Source organism: Gopherus evgoodei, chromosome 11 (assembly GCF_007399415.2).
Source record: "Gopherus evgoodei ecotype Sinaloan lineage chromosome 11, rGopEvg1_v1.p, whole genome shotgun sequence".
Taxonomy (NCBI): Eukaryota; Metazoa; Chordata; order Testudines; family Testudinidae; genus Gopherus; species Gopherus evgoodei.
In genome coordinates, this window is record NC_044332.1 from 68760857 (window position 1) to 68779750 (window position 18894).

Below are 18894 nucleotides of genomic sequence, written 5' to 3' on the forward strand. Positions count from 1 at the left end.
GATGCACGTTTGTTGAATCCTATGACTGTATTGTCCTATCACTGTGTGTATCATTAAAATGACGTTTTCGTGTTGATTGCTCCTTGTGTTGCTCATCTGAAACTGTCCATACGGAGATGATTTGACTACAGCTTTGGTGATGTGGAACTGGGAATTTTAAAAAATACTTTATGAATTTTAACAAATCAAAGACTAAAATACTCCTCCAGCCTTATGTTATTTCATTAATCAATATCTTATAAACATATTCTTTCTTTGAAGAAAGAAAGAAAGAAAGAAAGAAAGAAAGAAAGAAAGAAAGAAAGAAAGAAAGAAAGAAAGAAAGAAAAAGAAAAACAAACAAACAAACAAACACCTGTCCTCAATTTAGGATGGCAGCTGGGGGCCCACAATGTGAAGTGCATGCCTAAAGTCTGTCTGAGTCCTTAGAGGACCATTAACATTCCTGTAATTTATACTGTCCTTTAGGTTGTTCTCAATTATGCCATGAGTCAAATCATTCCCAAACCAGCTCTAGAAGCACAGGCCTGAAAAGGTGGCTTAGTGCCCCCTTCCCCAGTCCCTCAAAGTCCAGCACTGAATATGCTCCACTGGACCAGAGGATCTGACTCACTGTGTAACTGTCTCAAGAAAAACAATGCAAAGCAGTATACTGTCCTCATTGATTTGCAAAATTTCACCAGTGTAACTGACAGACTTTGACCAGAGTCTTTATTTGACATTCCACACTACTGTAATCCATGTAATGATAAATCAGGAAGGGCCTGATTCTTCTCCTATTGAAATTATTTAAAATTTTATTACTAGCTTCAACAGAAGCAGGATCCTAATAATTATAATAATCAGATCCAAGAAAGTGTGAGAAAACACTGCACTGTTCTCCAAAGCCATTTGATTATATAAAATAAAACAAGATTAAAAAAAGGACTTCTCCCTCCTCTCCTCACCCCACCCCGCGCAATTAAAAGCTGTTGTACAAGAAGCAAGGAAATTATGTTTCGAGACATTTAATACGCAGCACTTTTTCTATGTCCCAGAGTTCCATGACTTTTATCTTCTGTCACAGTGATATCAGCAGAGGACAGAATTAGAAAGCAAATCAACCCTGTGTCAACACTACCTTGTCTCTTTCAGTTTCTGGTTTTATCATGAAAGCCACATCAGAGTGAAACTGATTCGCTGATTCTCTTTCCCAGCCAAAACAAAACAGCTTCTTCATTACCAGATAAGGCGGAATGGCCCCAGGCTTCACTTTAAGGGTCTGGAAATTTAATTTATGCTCCCATTCTTGGGAGTGAAGTTCCTTCTAACTGCCAGACCCCATGCACATTTGTTATAATTAGCCTACATATGGTACTGTGTCCCTAGGACATCGCTGGTGTTTTGTATGCTTGACTTTACCATGCCTATTTGATATTAAACTCACAGTTTTCCATCATGCACACTCGACTGATGTAGTTTTGACCGTGCTAACTCATCAGCAGCAACCAGTAAACTGCCTAGGATGTTATCCAAGGGCAGACTGCTCTCCCAGTGATGAACGATTTGCCCTTTCTTGCTTGCCACATGTCACACAGATTTATGCCACATTGCCAGCATATGCAACAAGAGTGCTCGTTCTTCTTAAGGGTGGATTTGTAAAATAGAAAGCATTTTTACATTGCATTTTTGGAATAATTTCACACACAAAAATCCTCACCCGGAGGTTTATGATATGTAAGCACAACTGTTTTTTTGATAAACTGAACGCAGTTTCAGTTTTCTTCAATCATCTCGTTACTGAAGGGGTTTTCAACAGACTCGTATTGAGCGGAGTATGCTCTTAAACAGATTTATTAAAAAGAGTAGCCACAAGTACAACAACATAAATACACCACAGCTCTCAGTTATAGTGGCATAAATCTAGAGAAACAGCACTGAAGTGACTGGATTTACTCTGAATTTATGCTGGTGTAACTGAGAGCATAACATAGTGCATTGTACAATCTACCTACGTACTTATCTATACACCTTTTCTTTTATCCTTTGGGTAACTACAGACCTTTTATTATACACATTCATATAAGGCCTGATCCAAAGTACAGTGAAGTCAATGAAAAGACTACCATTGACTTCAACAGGATTTGGATTAGGCCTATATTATACATCACATCCTGCCTATGTTTTAACCAATTAGGATATTATAAAAAGCCCAACTTGCCAAAATAAGATGAAATCTGAAAAAAATCCACCCCATAGTCCATTGATAATTTTAAGAAAAGGCCATTCTGTTTGCATGGATGCCAGAAGTCAAATTTCTGACTTGACTTCTAATTTTTAAATAAGTAGTTATGCTAGCTATTACTACTGCCCAAATTCTATTAGTGGTAGCAACATAATCAGGTCGTAACTAAATCACTGAATAACCTTAAATGTATTAAAAACATTTTGTGACAAAATCTGTGCTAAACTTTACAGATGAAATGCATTTATGTAAATTGAAAATAGCTTCCATTAAACACTAAAATCAAGGGAAAATAAATACATTTGCTGACTTATAATTGACATAAATGTGTTTTGTGTAATATTGAGCTCTAGCTTATAGAGAAAGCTATCATGAGACTTCAATTTCAAAACCTCTTCAGTTTGAATTTGCCAGATAATAAAATCACTGAACAGACTGAATAGAAATTTCTTTGTACAATAAGAATCACTCCCACACTCAGAGGGACTTATTCCTGCGCTGATTTAGAACCCCATTCGGGAACGCATCCTAGTTCAAGGAAGCACTTCAGCACATACTTAACACTAAGCATGTGCTTAAGTCACACTGAACCAAATGGTTAAATAATTAAAGTCAAGTACTTGTTTAAGTGTTTTTCTGAACAGGAATGGATCTAAGCATGTTCTGAACTTTAAACCAAGGCTTTTACAGTCCAAGCACTCCCACTGGGGTAGATCCTTAGCTGGTGGTGCAAATTGTTATGATTCTATTGGCTACATCAGCTGAGGATCAGCTCCAATGACTTCAGTAGGATTGCTAGGGTGTAAATCAGCACAGAAATGGATTTATGGGCTAAATTAAGTCTCGGCTGAACTCCACTGATTTCACTTGGAGTCACATCAAGAATGAACTGACAGTATCTTACAGAAAATACAAGAGTGATATCTTAAAGTCAGATTGCTGCTCGATCACTATCAGGGGATAGCATCTTGCACCACAGATGTTCCCATTGCCTTCAGTAGGGCTATTTGCAGTGTGAGATACGGGATCATCATCTGGCCCTCACAGAGCTGTGTTGCAACCAGTGTGACTGTTTTTTTACTGAACAATTAGAAGCATTCTTCAGAAAGGTTAAACAAAGCCTTTGTGTCCCTGTGACATCCATTTCCTAAACCAGAAATGAAATCACAACTTGAAATTAAATGAAATAGATTTCCATTTCCTTTATAATTAATGTGGATGCTGTGGTGACGCAGGTGAATGGCACTAGACTGACAGCCTTGGATACTACAGGCCTCTTTCTATTTGTGCACATAACAGGTATGAGATGGGCAGCAACAGTGCAGACTTCCACAAAATTGCCTTATCAATGTGCTATCAGTTCTGACCTAGACAAATCACTTCTAAGGCATAAGTAGTTCAGTTTCCAGGATGGCTCATTCACTCCTTGACTGATAGCCTACAACGGTGCTAATTAGTGCCAGCTGTAACAGTGCAATATTGGCACCTGTCTTCTGGGAACTCAACTGGGAACCCAAATAAGAGTGTATACAGGCCATTACTCAGTTATCAGATGATAACAGCTTTTGGTCACGAATGATGTAGGTTATAATTAAAGTGATTAATACATACACAAATGAAGTACATAAATATGTGGTAAATTGAGTTATATCAGAGATTAGATATAAAAAAAAATGAGGAGTTCCTGTGGCACCTTAGAGACTAACAAATTTATTTGGGCATAAGCTTTCATAGGCTAGAACCCACTTCATCAGATGTATTAAGTAAAAAATACAGGTGCAGGTATAAATACATGAAAGGATGAGGTTGCTACCAAGTGTTAGGTCAATCTAATGAGCTAAATCAATTATATAGTTTGGTTTGAGGGCTGTAGTACTTTGGGGGTAATTCTTGTTATTAGTGTCAGGAATCAGGGCCTGCAAGCTAGTCTCCAGACAGTCCCTCAGTACAGCGGGCCTGCAGCAAGCTGCCTGCCCGGCCATGGCACCTGACTGGTTGGAAGGGCAAGCAGGCCAGCTCTTAACCTAGTGGCAGCAGCAGCTCACTGACTGCTCAATGTTCATGCCAGCCATTGTACTGGCTCTTCAATGCTCCTGCATTGCACTCAGCCTTGCCTCTGTCCTGCCCCCGCCTTGAACCCCTCCTTGCCTGTTGCCTTGCCTGTAGCTTTGACTTCTGACTCCAGTTTGACCCCTGTCTCTGGCTTCTGAACAGTGACTCGGGCTTGACCCTGGGCTCCAGCTTCCAACTACTGACGATCATTATGTCTGACACCCACTCCAACCACTAGGGTAGACCACCTTTGTCCTGGTCAGGTGACAACTGGGCTTGGTGTGAATGTGGTTGAGTGCTATTTAGTGGCCTCAAATATACAGAAGGTCACACTAACTAGATGTTCTGGAGGGGGGAGGGGTTGGACTTAAATGCCATAATTTGAACACTGGGCCAAGATTTACCAAAAGTGACTAGTGATCTTTGTCCAAATTAAGACATCTTAAAGGACCTGATTTTCAGAGGGTAAATGCACAGAAACTTTGAAAATCAGACCCCTTTAAGGTGTCTCAAATTGGGCACCCAAAAATATCACTAGTCATTTTGGAAAATCTTGGCCCTTGTGTTAAGCTTTAATTTCTTTCAGAGATCTCATCTCACCTCAACAGCAGAGTTACAATCAAAATGGAAAAATGGAATGAAGATCAATGCATGTGAATTAACAATTGTAAGCTTACTAACAGCTCTTGTTCTTTTGGTAACACAGATATACCAGTAGTATTCTCTAGACATATAACTCTTTTCTGAAGGACATGTATTGTTAATGGAACCCAAAGACAATTCAGATGAACTACAAAATCACTTAGAATACAACATGACTTTTAGAGAGCTTGTATGAACTTATAAAAATGAAAACCTTGCTGAAAACAAATATTCTTATAGTGAAATCAGGTTAATCAAGCCCTGGTTTATCCATATGTGTCAGTGTAGAGCTTTGGGAAGAAGCAAGTTGTTACCAGTCCCATTAAGAGTACATTTGCCTGACAGACTTGTTAGCCTAAAGATCTCCGAGCCAAATAAAAAATTATCGTCAAAATTGTAAACTCTAAGTCTGTGGCTTCGCTGTCTAAATTTTCAGCTAAGTTCTTATTGCAGCACTAGTGATCATGTTCAATAAGAGGCAATGATAACTGTTGATTTTCAAAAAGTCCCATACTGAGTTTGCAGCTCTGTCAGTAAGAACCATCAGCTTTTGACTGGTAAACTAGGAACAAACCTGATGTAGAATTCAGTGAGAGGAAACAAAATTCAGTGCAATTTTAATTGAGTATAACTGTCCTTTATTGAAATGAGAAACAGTAGTCTCCAAAGAGCAATTACTGTCCCTTACTTTGCCATCCTTCCAATATTCTGCATTCCCTGCAAAACAGGTATGAAAAGAACCTTCAACTAACCCCTATTATTCTGGATCCTCAAGAGGTTTTGCTTCTTTGGCTTTGGAAGCAAATGATTTTTCTTAGATACACATGGACCTCACACTGGGAGACTAGGTAATACTTTAAAAATATTTTAAAGATCATATCCATTTAATCTCTGTTCCATTGTTTGTAATCCAGAGAAGTTGTTTCTACTCTCCTGCAGCTCGGGAGTTCCAAACAAACACAGTGAGTTTTTCTCAGACCAATCCACTAGGCTCCTGTCTGTGCTCTGCTCTGGATCACACCTCCCATGCCTTCTACTCCCCCCTGTGCTCTGCTCCACATCTTGTACCTCCCAGGCCATAGTCCTCTGACATTTCCAGGAAGAAAAAAAAGTTGCATTTTACTGATTTACTTTGGGCAATTTTACCACATCACAAAGCCAAGGACTAATAGGCAAAGCACAGGGCCAGCCATACTGTGAGTAGATACTGTGCAAGCTTCCACATATGGTTCACCCAATGCACCTGGTTTCCTATCTTGCAACATTCTCTCTTAGTTGCTGCTGAGCTTCTGTTAACCGGAGCTTGCCGAATTATGCTGACTATTGCCAAAATGTATCTTGGGGTGAAATGTTTGCAAGAGAATGGGAGGAGACCAAGAAAATCAGTTTTATCTCTATCCTGAACAGTCCTTCTTATCTTAATTAAAGGAGGTAGGGGAACTGCTCTGTGTGCCTTTCAAGGCATGTGAGAAGATTTAAGCATCTTACAAATAATTATAGCCTTTGGGACAGCAGGCAGAGATTAATCTGAATGATTATTTTCCCCAGGTGAGAATGCAAAAATCAGGATTTTACAGTACTCACTGGAAATTTGAACCTTTTGCTGAGAAACAGGGTGTAAGATACAAAGCAACTTCTCTACTAATATGCTTCAAGACTGCCATTTAGGAGCACATGCCAAGGAGGTTTTTACAACCAAGTGCTTATCTTAACTTCCAAGTGGACATTGCAATTAAATTCCAACATCTTATGCCCTGTTCATACTGAAAACAATGTACATTCCGATACTTCTTTGAAGGAAGAATATCCATAGTTACCTGGCTAGGACTCTGTTCACAGATTATGCTCACCTGAAGCTTGGACTTCCATGATGTACTGGTGTAAATCTTGCCCTTGCTGGATAACCTCAAAGGTCATATTGTTCATGGCCAGTTTCCGTTCGGTGTGGCGCTGCAAGCGCTGCTCAGCCAGAGTGAGGTCCTCGGTATTGAAATCATTCATTTGTCTCAGCAAATCTTCATTCCAGGCATCTAGCTCTGCTGTTACCTTCAAAGGAAAAAAGCCACATATTGTATGCACTGGAAGCCAACAAAAGATTACTTCAAAACAGCATTTGGATCTTCATAATAATCCACGCTGAGGGGCTGATCCTAAGCCCCTTGAAATCGAGGGGAGTCTTCCTGTTGACTTCCATGGCTTTGGAACAGGCCCTTGCATGGCACTTTTCCTCTGTGGATCTCAAAGCTTTGACAAAGGTGGGTGAGTACTGTTACACCATTTACAGGCCGGGAAAATAAAGCACAGAAGTGGCTTGTTCAACGTCACAGCAAGTCAGTAGCAGAGTTGGTACAGAACCACAGTTCCCAGCTCTAACTTCTACACCAATATCTAGCAGTAATTTGCAGAGGTTGGCTAACTATGCTTCCTTTGTTACATGTTCTCTGTTTCTTCATTATAACACTTGGCCTGATTAATCTAACAGTTATTATTATTTTTACTGTGTTATCACCCAATAGCACCCAGACAGTAAATGGGACCAATAGCACTAGCCTCTGTAGAATTACACTTGAAACTAGATACAAACAAGTGAGCATAGAAAGCAATAGGAGGAAATGAAGAACAGGGGACAAAGGTACAATAACGAAATCTTGCTGTTAAGTTAGGCATCTAAATCCATATTTAGGTACCAACGTGAAAGATGTCCAATTTTCAGAGATGCTGAGTCCAGTTCTCACTGAAATCAATGGGATTCGTGGTTTCCTAAATATATACTTAGGTGCTTAACTTTAGAAACCTACTTTTGAAAATTTTGGCATCTTATCCCACGGTCACAAAGCAAACCAAGTGCATAGAACCAAGGATTTCTGGTTCCAAATCCTTTACATGTTGTTTTGGATGGGGATTTAAAAGACACAGTTTTAAATTCAAAATGAGAACACAAGCCCATAAACCCTTTTTAGACTCTTCTTTGAAACAAGCGGAAACACAGATTTGTTCACCCCAGGCAACCTGTGACCATTTTACAAACCTGGGACTGAAGTCGCAGAGTGAAAGGCAGAGCACAGGAGATCCTGAGGGCTTTACATTTTTATTCTGATTATTCCTATGTCCATTCCACTCAATTAACTTTAAATAATAACTATCTCTGTTTACAGTCCCTTTGGTGCCCTTCCTGATTCCAGTGGCCTATGATTCACTCACACTTCTCAGTTAATTGGAGTCTCTGGAATGTGGTGGCTTATTGGCAGATTTTCTGTTCTAACAATTACCAAGCCCTAGAGAAATGGTCATGGTGGAAATCAGAGAAGGAGCTCGGTAGAAAATTAGAAAGGGTTTGAGAGAGCCTCTGCTGATAGCTAGAAGGACTAAGGCCGACTTGACCTCATTTTAAGCTATAGACAGCATAATGAACATCTACAGTTTAAAGTGAGAATAGATTTCCACTACTAATGACTATGGTACTTGAGGTTCCATATGAAACCTGTTTTGCTTGCACGTTCTGGTAGAATGGCATATAATTTTACTGGATCAGAAGGCAGTTTAATTTTTATTCATTATTAAGAATATTGCCTGTCATAGTTCATTGCATTGACTGTCAGGCTGCTAAAACATAGTCATTTGAAAATTTATAATGAAGTTAATCAGAGTACTGCCCAGTTTCTTGTAGATGTGAATACATTCTTGTACACCTGCATTGGGGAAACCACCTAAATGCACTTATGAATAATAGTTACAGAGGGGAATCAGAAATCCAATAATATGTCACATCTGATTTCTCTTACAAATTCCGTATTTAGGATAATGGAGAATCTGTCTACTATGGAGAAAGTATCTCTCCATCCTGTAACTGTCTATGCATAGTGTCAAATGCATTGTTGTTGTAGGCATGTTGATCTCAGGATATTAGAGGGATACAGTGTAAAAGGTAATATCTCTTTGTGATGGGGTTCCCGGGGCGCAACCTTGACTGTAGGACTGCTAAGCCCTGAGTCCCACCAAGCTGGGGTGTCCCTCTCACTCTGCCCCGGTCAGAAGCCTAATCGGTGTAAGTTCCTTACTCAGTCTGCCTCTGCCTCGATGTGGAGAGGAGACACACTTGCCTTTGTAAACTGAGCTGAGATTTCCCAAGCACCCTAACCAAAACACACTGGTTTAGGTAAAGTATAAAAAGATAGATTTTAAGTGATTATAAGTAGTAAGTTTAGTGATCAAAGTTGGTTACCTAAGAAATACAATTAAATTCACAAATTGAGTTCTATAAACTAAATAGGATTTGAATCAAGCAATGTCTCACTCTTAGAGATGATACAAACAGGTCACATATCTTCAATTCATAGGTTGAACCTGACTTCCAGCCTGGGACCACCCTCTCCCAGTTCAAAGACTTTGTCCTCTAGACGTGTTTCCAGGTGTTGAGTTGTGTGGGAGGGGAAGAGGGGAAGTGAGGCCAAGTCATGATGTCACTTGGCCTCTTTATAGTTTCTTACAACTTGCTGGAAAGATCTTTTGCTATGACAAGCTAGTTTCCATTGTTTATGTGCTCTCTCTGAGATGGTGGTCGGGAGAGTGGATTCCCTTCAATGGGCCATCAGTGCATCTGGCTACTCCAACTGTTGTACCTGAAAGGCTGATTGTGGGTGTTCTCAACCTCATAACAAATTTCAGTAACACACAACAAAACTTCATAACTTCATGTACAATGATAGCACATACAATCTCACTGGTCATTAGTGTTCAGCAGATCAAGGCTGTTAAAATGATACCTCACAAGGCAAACTTTGTACAAAACATATCATAATTATATGACTGGTGAATACGGGGGTTCCAGGGTGTTGCTTTGAGGTACAGAGTGCCTCTGGAGACAAGCTTTTATTAGAGACAAGCTTTCGAGCTTACACAAAGCTCTTCTTCTGAGCTCTGCATAAGCTTGAAAGCTTGTCTTTCACCAACAGACACTGGTCCAATAAAATATATTACCTCACCCACTTTGTCTCTAATATTCTTCCAGGGCAAGAAAAAAAAATCTATGCAGGTCTCTCACAGGATTAATCTGTCAAGTAAAATGGAATATGGTACACTGAACTGGGAAACAGTAGATGAGTGGGCAGGGTAGAGTCAAGGTGGGGAGCGAGGGAAGATCATATAGAGGCAATGAAGGAGCTGGGCAGAGCCTGGATGTGAAGACAGGGAGTACATGGAAAGAGGTGGTGGTGAAGGTCTAATATGGCCAAAGTAGAGGAAGGGGAAGATTGCTTTAGTAGTTGGCTAGACTGAAGAGAGGAGAGTCAGGGAGGCTGGTGAGGAGGTGTTTACAACAGTCCAGGGGAGACAGAACCATGACATTACCCAGGGTTTTGGCAGTGGAAATGGAGAGCAAGCGGATCTCAGCTCTAGCACTCAGCTCACCAATGGAGTTCAGAGCATATTAACAGAGCGGATCATAGAATGACATCTATTTAGTGGACCTAAGAGCAGAACGTTGCCTGCAGAATGATGTGGCTGGGAGGAGCAGGAAGGGAGGATGAAGCTGTCACTTTTATAAATCCTACACTTACAAAAAGCTCCCCATTCCTGTCTCTCAGACAGCGAGACAGGATTTAGTGTGAGGTGGCTCTGAAGATATCACAATACATTCCCCGTTTTTGATAATACACAGAGATGCCACAGTGGATAGGTTGATAGTGGGCCACTGAGGTATATGAAGGATGTCATTGCAATGATTGTGCTCCGATGCTTTTGGATTCTGAATCCCAACAATATCCATATAAAAAAACTGCATATATCTCTAAAAGACACCGTATGAGAAACAGCTTGGAGCCTCACTTTCCAGGTGAAAACTTAAGGACATTCCATATGATACATGTGAAAAAATAAAAGATCTACATGTAAGAGTGGCTGGTATCTTTCTTATGATGCCTATTATTTAATACATATTTTATGAGCCAAGATCTTGGAACCTGATTTTGAACAAATAATCCTCATATCTGATTGTTAACTATAAAGATCTATCTGAACAAGGCCATAAAAATCCTGTATCTCTGAGCAGACAGCTAATTCACTTGAAAGACTTTGCTAATGTTATAAACTCAGAAAGCGACACTCACATGAGTTATAAATAACAGTGAAGTGAGTTACTGTCTGAGAGATGACTTTTGTTCCTTTCCAAATTCATGTTAAGCCAGAAGAGCCAAGAAGTGAAAACAAAGCTGCAAGATTTGATAGAAGGAAAAACAGAGCCAAAGAAATGGTAATTGTGGAAAATGGAATTCAGCATATAGCAGACTTTAGTGATCCATGGACCTTTCATAGGATAAGACAAGAATAAAGAAGAAAATTCTGTCCTGTGCACAGTGGGCATCTGCTGTGAATCTCCAAGGGCAGAAACTGACCTTAAAAGAACATTGATTGCATGCGACTGTAAAATCTGCCTAAAACGGATTCTGGGTGATGCTGTGCAGACACACACCAGGAAAGCGGCTGGCAGAATCATTGGGAAGAATTTGGCAGCTACTTTACAGGACTACCTGCAAAGTCTTGGAGAAGCTTCCCTGCAGAGAGAGGCCTATGGGATCAGTAAAGTGGTCAGACACATGTACTATCCCTGACCTGGCAATGGTGTCTATGTACACACACCTGTTCAGATTATTCCTGCTTTTAGTGGTAAATGACTGTGGAAGGCCAAATCACAACTGGAGTTGCAGCTAGCAAGGGATCTTAAGAGTAGCAAGAAGGGTTTCTACAGGTATGTTAGCAACAAGAAGAAGGTCAAGGAAAGCGTGGGCCCCTTATTGGATGGAGGAGGCAACTTAGTGACAGAGGATGTGGAAAAAGCTAAGGTACTCAATGCTTTTTTTGCCTCTGTCTTCATGAACAAGGTCAGCTCCCAGTCTACTGCACTGGGCAGCACAGTATGGGGAGGAGGTGACCAGTCCTCTGTGGAGAAAGAAGTGGTTCAGGACTATTTAGAAAAGTTGGACAAGCACAAGTTGATGGGGCCAGATGCACTGTATCCGAGGGTGCTAAATGCACTGGCGGATGTGATTGCAGAGCCATTGGCCATTCTCTTTGAAAACTTATGGCGAGGTCCCAGATGACTGGAAAAAGGCTAATGTAGTGCCCATCTTTAAAAAAGGGAAGGAGGAGGATCCGGGGAACTACAGCCCAGTCAGCCTCACTTCAGGCCCTGGAAAAATCATGGAGCAAGTCCCCAAGGAATCAATTTTGAAGCACGTAGAGGAGAGGAAAGCGATCAGGAACAGTCAGCATGGATTCACGATGGGCAAGTCATGCCGGACTAACCTAATTACCTTCTATGATGAGATAACTGGCTTTATGGATGAGGGGAAAGCAGTGGACATGTTATTCCTTGATTTGAGCAAAGCTTTTGATACTGTCTCCCACAGTATTCTTGCCAGCAAATTAAAGAAGTATGGGCTGGATGAATGGACTACAAGGTGGACAGAAAACTGGCCAGATCATTGGGCTCAACAGGCAGTGATCAATGGCTCCATGTCTAGTTGGCAGCCAGTATCAAGTGGTGTGCCCCAAGCATCAGTCCTGGGGCCGGTTTTGTTCAATATCTTCATTAATGATCTGGAGGATGGCGTGGATTGCATCCTCAGCAAGTTTGCAGATGACACTAAACTTGGAGGAGTAGTAGATACGCTGGAGGGTAGGGATAGGATACAGAGGGACCTGGACAAATTAGAGGATTGGGCCAAAAGAAATCTGATGAGGTTCAACAAGGACAAGTGCAGAGTCCTGCATTTAGGATGGAAGAATTCCATGCATTGCTACAGACTAGGGACTGAGTGGCTAGGCAGCAGTTCTGCAGAAAAAGACCTAGGGTTACAGTGGATGAGAAGCTGGATATGAGTCAACAGTATGCCCTTGTTACCAAGAAGGCTAACGGCATTTTGGGTTGTGTAAGTAGGAGCATAGCCAGCAGATTGAGGGACGTGATTGTTCCCCTCGATTGAGGCCTCATCTGGAGTACTGTGTCCAGTTTTGGGCCCCACACTACAAGAAGGATGTGGAAAAATTGGAAAGAGTCCAGCGGAGGGTAACAAAAATGATTAGGGGGCTGGAGCACCTGGCTTATGAGGAGATGTTGAGTGAACTGGATTATTTAGTCTGCAGAAGAGAGGAATGAGGAGGGATTTGATAGCTGCTTTCAACTACCTGAAAGAAGGTTCCAAAGAGGATGGATCTAGACTGTTCTCAGTGGTACCAGATGACAGAACAAGGATTAATGATCTCAAGTTGCAGTGGGGGAGCTTTAGGTTAGATATTAAGAAAAACTTTTTCCTGAGGAGGGTGGTAAAGCACTGGAATGGGTTATCTAGGTAGATGGTGGAATCTCCTTCCTTAGAAGTTTTTAAGGTCAGGCTTGACAAAGTCCTGGCTGGGATGATTTAGCTGGGGATTGGTCCTGCTTTGAGCAGGGGGTTGGACTATATAACCTCCTGAGGTCCCTTCCAACCCTGATATTCTATGATTCTAAAGGGAACAGGCAGAGTAACCAGGGCAGAGAATTTTGAGGGACAGCACCTCACAACACTTTATTTGTAGTACAGTGTCATTCATTTCCATCACAGCTATAAGCCTTTTAATGACTGTTGTTAAATATGGGATAAAGCGGATTTTATAGATATTAGTTGTGAGCCCCTCAATTCAATACTCAGTACCTCCATTAGTGTCTCTCAACAAGGGTCAAATGGTTCTCTCTCTTTCAGCCTGACCTTCTGACAATAGAGATCCTTTTAATGTAACAGTTACTATGTTCATATCCTGTGAAAGATCCCTAGCTTAAAACTGGGAAGAAATATTGCTTTCATATTCTCTAGTTCAAACACAGGTTATTGGGCTGGATGCAGGAACCACTGGATGAAGTTCTCTGGCCTGTGTTATGAAGGAGATCAGGCTAGATGATCATAATAGTCCCTTCCTGTCTTGAAAGCTACACTGATTTGATAAATAATATGGGGCATCAGGCACCAAATAAGGTAGGTCCCTTAAATAAAAGGAGGACTTTCAACCAAGAGTAATTAATGAGGCTGTTCTAAATCAGAATACATTGTCACTGGAGTATCTGAAAGCTTTCAGGAGTCTGTTATGCCTGTTTCCTATTGCCAGTCACAATTTGGAATCAATATACTTAGTGGATATTTAATCTGCTTTTTGACTATTTAAAGATCATCCAACATGTTAGGACTGAAGCAGGAAAGAAAAGACAGCAAATCACATTACATGGCTTTGGATTAATATCCATATGCCAAACATTTGCCTTGACTTGAGTAAGAAGCAGACAAGAGTGCAGACAAGAGTTCTAACTGAATGTAGCTGATTCGTCGTCACCAACAGAAACACCAGAGGGTTCACTTTTAGGTAGAATATCTCTTCTGCAAATAAAATAAAGTGATACAAGTTGGAGAGAAAAGACACACAGATGGCACATTTCCTTGCAGAATGGATACGGTCCAATGCACCTAAATATATGGAAGCATACGTAGTGTTTGTGAAGAACAATTAACTCTGAAGATGATCTCTCTCTATTCCAAGCACCAGAGCAGGAGGGAAAGTTTACAGACAAGCTCCAGTTCCAACAGAAATCTACAGAGTGGACATTTAAGGAAGTTTAGGAGAGGAACTGCAAAAGAAAGTGGCCTGTAATGTGGATTTCACCATCCAGGGAAGCTCAGAGAAAACGGGTTAGATTTTCAGAAGCACAAATGGCAGTTAAGACCTGATTCCCACTGAAAGTCAAAGTAGCTAGGCATTTAACTGACATTTGTATCTTTGAAACTATCCCCCACATTTCTGGCTTTAAAAGTGAGCAGACGAAAAAGGGATATGGAAAACAGTAAGCAGACAGATGCCTGGAACTAAAAACAGAGATGTTTGACTAAATACAATACAGGGTGTGACTATTTCTCCAGGCAGGAGGAAGGTTGGGGTGCAATTTGTATCCTCTTCATAATGTCCAGGGAGGCAGTTAAGCAAGAAAAGCTTTGCCCCGGGAATGGATTGGTGACCCTTCAGCAGATGCCCCTTCTGAGTTCCACCATGGAGAAGCAGGTTCAAGCAGTGGATGGAGCTCCCAAGGAAGGAGGCTTGTACTGGAGAATTGCCAGGAGACACAACAGTAGAGTGAAAGATGAGCCACTGAGATTGGAAGGGATTTTCCGTAAAACTGTTTTCAACTCTTTGGTTTTTGCCTGTTTCTATTAACACCTATTTCGCTTCAAGGACTAATGAGCAGTTTGGAGAAAGCCATTTCTGTTAAAGATTTCAATCCCACCACCAAGGTGTGAGGGCTAACAGTCTAAATCTGCAGAGATTTCCATATGGACCTCACACACAGCCGGGTATTCCTGACAGCTCTTAAAGTTAAAAGAAATAAGTAAGGGGGGGGAAACATTAAAAAAATAAAACCAATCTTCCAGTAGTGAAAAAGGCACAAACCCAAATGCAACAAAAAATTCTTTCCCGATCACTTTTAAAAGCCATTCTTAACTTAGCCCAGTTTGCTGATTTACATCAAGGCACTCTAAAGAAAGACTTTAGTAGGTTATCTGTAAAGAACAATGGAGTAAGCTAAGAATGGAATTTTAGCTTTAACTGGGATCTTTGCTGCTTTGCTGCATTTTTATCCTATTTTCTTTTTAGATTTAATACAACCCTTATATATAATTATAGAAATGATATGCAATGACTCATATAAGAGCGCTAGAATTAATTAGTTACATGAATTAAATATTGCATTATATTAACAAAAGGAATTAGAAATTCAAAAAGCCATGGCTCTGACTTCCTTATTGTTATTACATTATTATTTATTTACAGCAGCACCTGCCACTTTCTAGGTACTTTCCAAACAATTAAGTCAGGGACAGCCCCTGCTCCAAGATAAGCACACAGAGATTAAGGGAAGGAGGGGCAACAGGCAATTTACATACAAATCAATACTACTCACTGTGAGCAGCACAGCTAAAGAGGGACTTTAAGAGGGATTTAAATGTGGACAGGGTAGGGGTCTTGTGAATGAGCTTTGGGTACTTGTATTATGCACAGGGGACAATGGGGAATAAGGCACGAAGATGTGAGAAGCTGAGAAAAATGTGGACAAGGCTGGGAACATTAGTAGAGTGGAACAGAGGGCTGGTCCACACTACGGGGGGGAAATCGATCTTAGATATGCAACTTCAGCTACGTGAATAACGTAGCTGAAGTCGAATATCTAAGATCGGATTACTCACCCGTCCTCACCGCGCGAGATCGATGTTTGCGGCTCCCCCTGTCGATTCCGCAACTCCGTTGGGGTTGATGGTGTTCCAGAATCGATATAAGCGCCCTCGGGGATCGATATATCACGTCTAGATGAGACGCGATATATCAATCCCCGAGCAATCGATTTTAACCCACCGATACGGCGGGTAGTCTGGACGTAGCCAGAGAGTAGGCAACCTGGAGCCTGACAAGACAGGATAAGAGGGGAGGGACATGGAACGGGATGCATCTACTAGAGTAAAAGCTATAGGACAGTTTCTAAGAGAGCCATTGGAATCTTATGCATGTCCATCAAATATCTTGGTTTTGAAAGCACAATACAGACTTCAGGATCCACTCACAAAAGTGCCTCTGCTATGCATCTTTTCTCACTTATGGTTAGCCACTTCAGCTTGCCATCTTTCTACTATAGGGAAGCACTTCACTCCTGTATCTTAAAGGACAAGGTGTGCTTAATCAGTCAGAATGGTGACAGTGCTTTCCAGCATGAGAGCACGGAGGGGATGTGATTGCAGGTGGTGACAGAGGTAGCTGTGCTCTCTGGACAGAAGGGGACTTAAACCAGCACAGAAGAAGGAAATATTGATCTGAGAATAACAGTGGTGTCCATTGTATCAGCATGCTTTATTTACACAGCACAGCCTCTGCTCCTGTATTCAGTTTATACACACATGAGAACCCAGGCCATCATAGAAAACAATATAAATATCTAATTTCCAGCTAAATCTGAAGCCAACCACCATCAGTAAAAACATATTTTGCTTAAGGTATAATTTGTTGCTCTTAGTCCTCCAGCCTCTGTTGTCTTCTCTGCTATGCTTAGAAAAAACAAAGATCAAAAGGATTACAAGTTTCTTAATTATGATGATGGGAATATCTTTTTGGCTTCCCAAATTAAAAATCGGATAAAATAGCTCTGTTAAATCTGATAATGGTTCCACTATTGACAAACAGGCATCTTTATTATAGTTTTGAGACAACTGACTGCAATCTAGTATCTGTTTAAGGATTATTCTTTTGTCAGCTGAATCAAATCAACAATTGCTTGAGATGTATAATATAAAGGTGATATTTAACATACAGTTCAAATTGCTTTTCATTTTACTGTTGTTTAAGTTGTCTTCCTTGCTTGAAGACTAAACTTGGCAGCTATACTTATTTGTAAGTTCCTATATTGATCTGGCTACAAACTTTTTCTGTTTTGTCATTGGTTTTGAATTATGTGTCATAATTATACATTTCACTTAAAGAAAGAGATCTCTAACTAAAAGAATCTGCCTATCAGGTTCCCTATGAAAATAAGAAACATACTCTCTGACTCATATAGTGTGAGTTCCGGTGTTCTCATAGTAAAAAACAGCAAATCACACATAAACAATAGCAAATCAACAGTGACAGCACTGATTTTCTTTCAAGCCCCTATTAGTCACTACATCCTGATTCAGCAAGGTCAGAGTACATGCCAAACTTCAAGCACCTTGCTGAGTCAGGGCCCACTAGATGTGGCTGTGTGCATTGAAGCAAATACCCACACGGGGATAAAGTAAACGTGATGGACCTGGAATCCACACCCAGTTCTGACCATGACCGGCTGTATGACCTTGAGGCAAGTCATGTCATTGCTCTGTGCCCCAGTTTCCCCATCTATAAAACAGGGATTAAGATACCTATCCACCTTGGAAAAGCACTTTGAGATCCTTGATTGAAAAGCACTGTATAAGGGCAAAGAGTTATAATTGGAATGAATTCTGAAATCTTCCTTCAAAGCTAGATTGCAGCATTTAGTCACTTGCTGAAGTTTGAGGCATAGTGAAGCCAATATTGCTGCACAGAACATCTCTAATCTCCCTGCTGTGTAGATAACCCAGGCTTGGGGTCTGCAATGAAGCCCAGAAAGTGATTTGGAGTTTTTAATGAAAGGCTCACACAGCTCCACTATGAACATCCAATGTATGTTGCATGCAGACATACCTATATAGTTTGTATTTATTTTGATTTCAATCTAAAAAAGTATGCTGCATTTATATACATGCATGTACACACACGCTCACGAATTGTGGGAGTCATTAAATACTCAGCATTTGGCATTCTGCAGTACCACAGTATCTTCTATTCTATGCATATGAAGAGACCATGGTTACTGCATGTACCTAGAAGTTTGAGTTTTTAAGGCAACCACTGCTCTTGTGCAAACATACCATGTGTGATTATATATATGAGTGTATATTAGGATATCCAAGTGTTTGTATGTGAATGGTATGCAAAGAACTCTTTTAACAAGACTGTTCTATTTACATTAATAGCAAAAACTGTAGAATAGCTTTCCCTACAAAATTTGACTATAACTGCAGTAACTGGAAACTTGGGTCTGTACTGTATCTGTTGCATATTACTATACATCAATTCCTATCTGTGAATCTGCATTCACAGCTTTTCCATCTTTTATAATTTAACACTATTTCTTGTCATAACTTAAAATAAACTGTCTCCTATTAAGTATTATGTAGCATTCTAAAGTTTCCATTAACTATCAATATAATTCATCAGATCACCTACTGAATTACATGCAACATCTCTGGGAATATATCATCATAAAACACTTTTTAAAAGTGCCACATTAACAGATTTATCCACTCCCAAAGGTGTCTCTGAACAACCACAAGATACAGCAGCAAGTTGATACTTCA

At 40.5% G+C, this 18894-nt stretch overlaps 1 protein-coding gene across 6 annotated transcripts in view; it reads right to left on the reverse strand.

Annotated features, from left to right (window-relative positions):
• Positions 1-18894, reverse strand: part of KALRN (kalirin RhoGEF kinase) — a 798047-nt gene that overhangs the window by 270803 nt on the left and 508350 nt on the right. For all 6 annotated transcript variants that reach the window (XM_030580108.1, XM_030580107.1, XM_030580109.1 and 3 more), the window contains exon 14: positions 6769-6964. In XM_030580108.1, coding sequence (XP_030435968.1) covers positions 6769-6964 — 196 coding nt within the window. The remainder of the gene's footprint in view (positions 1-6768; positions 6965-18894) is intronic.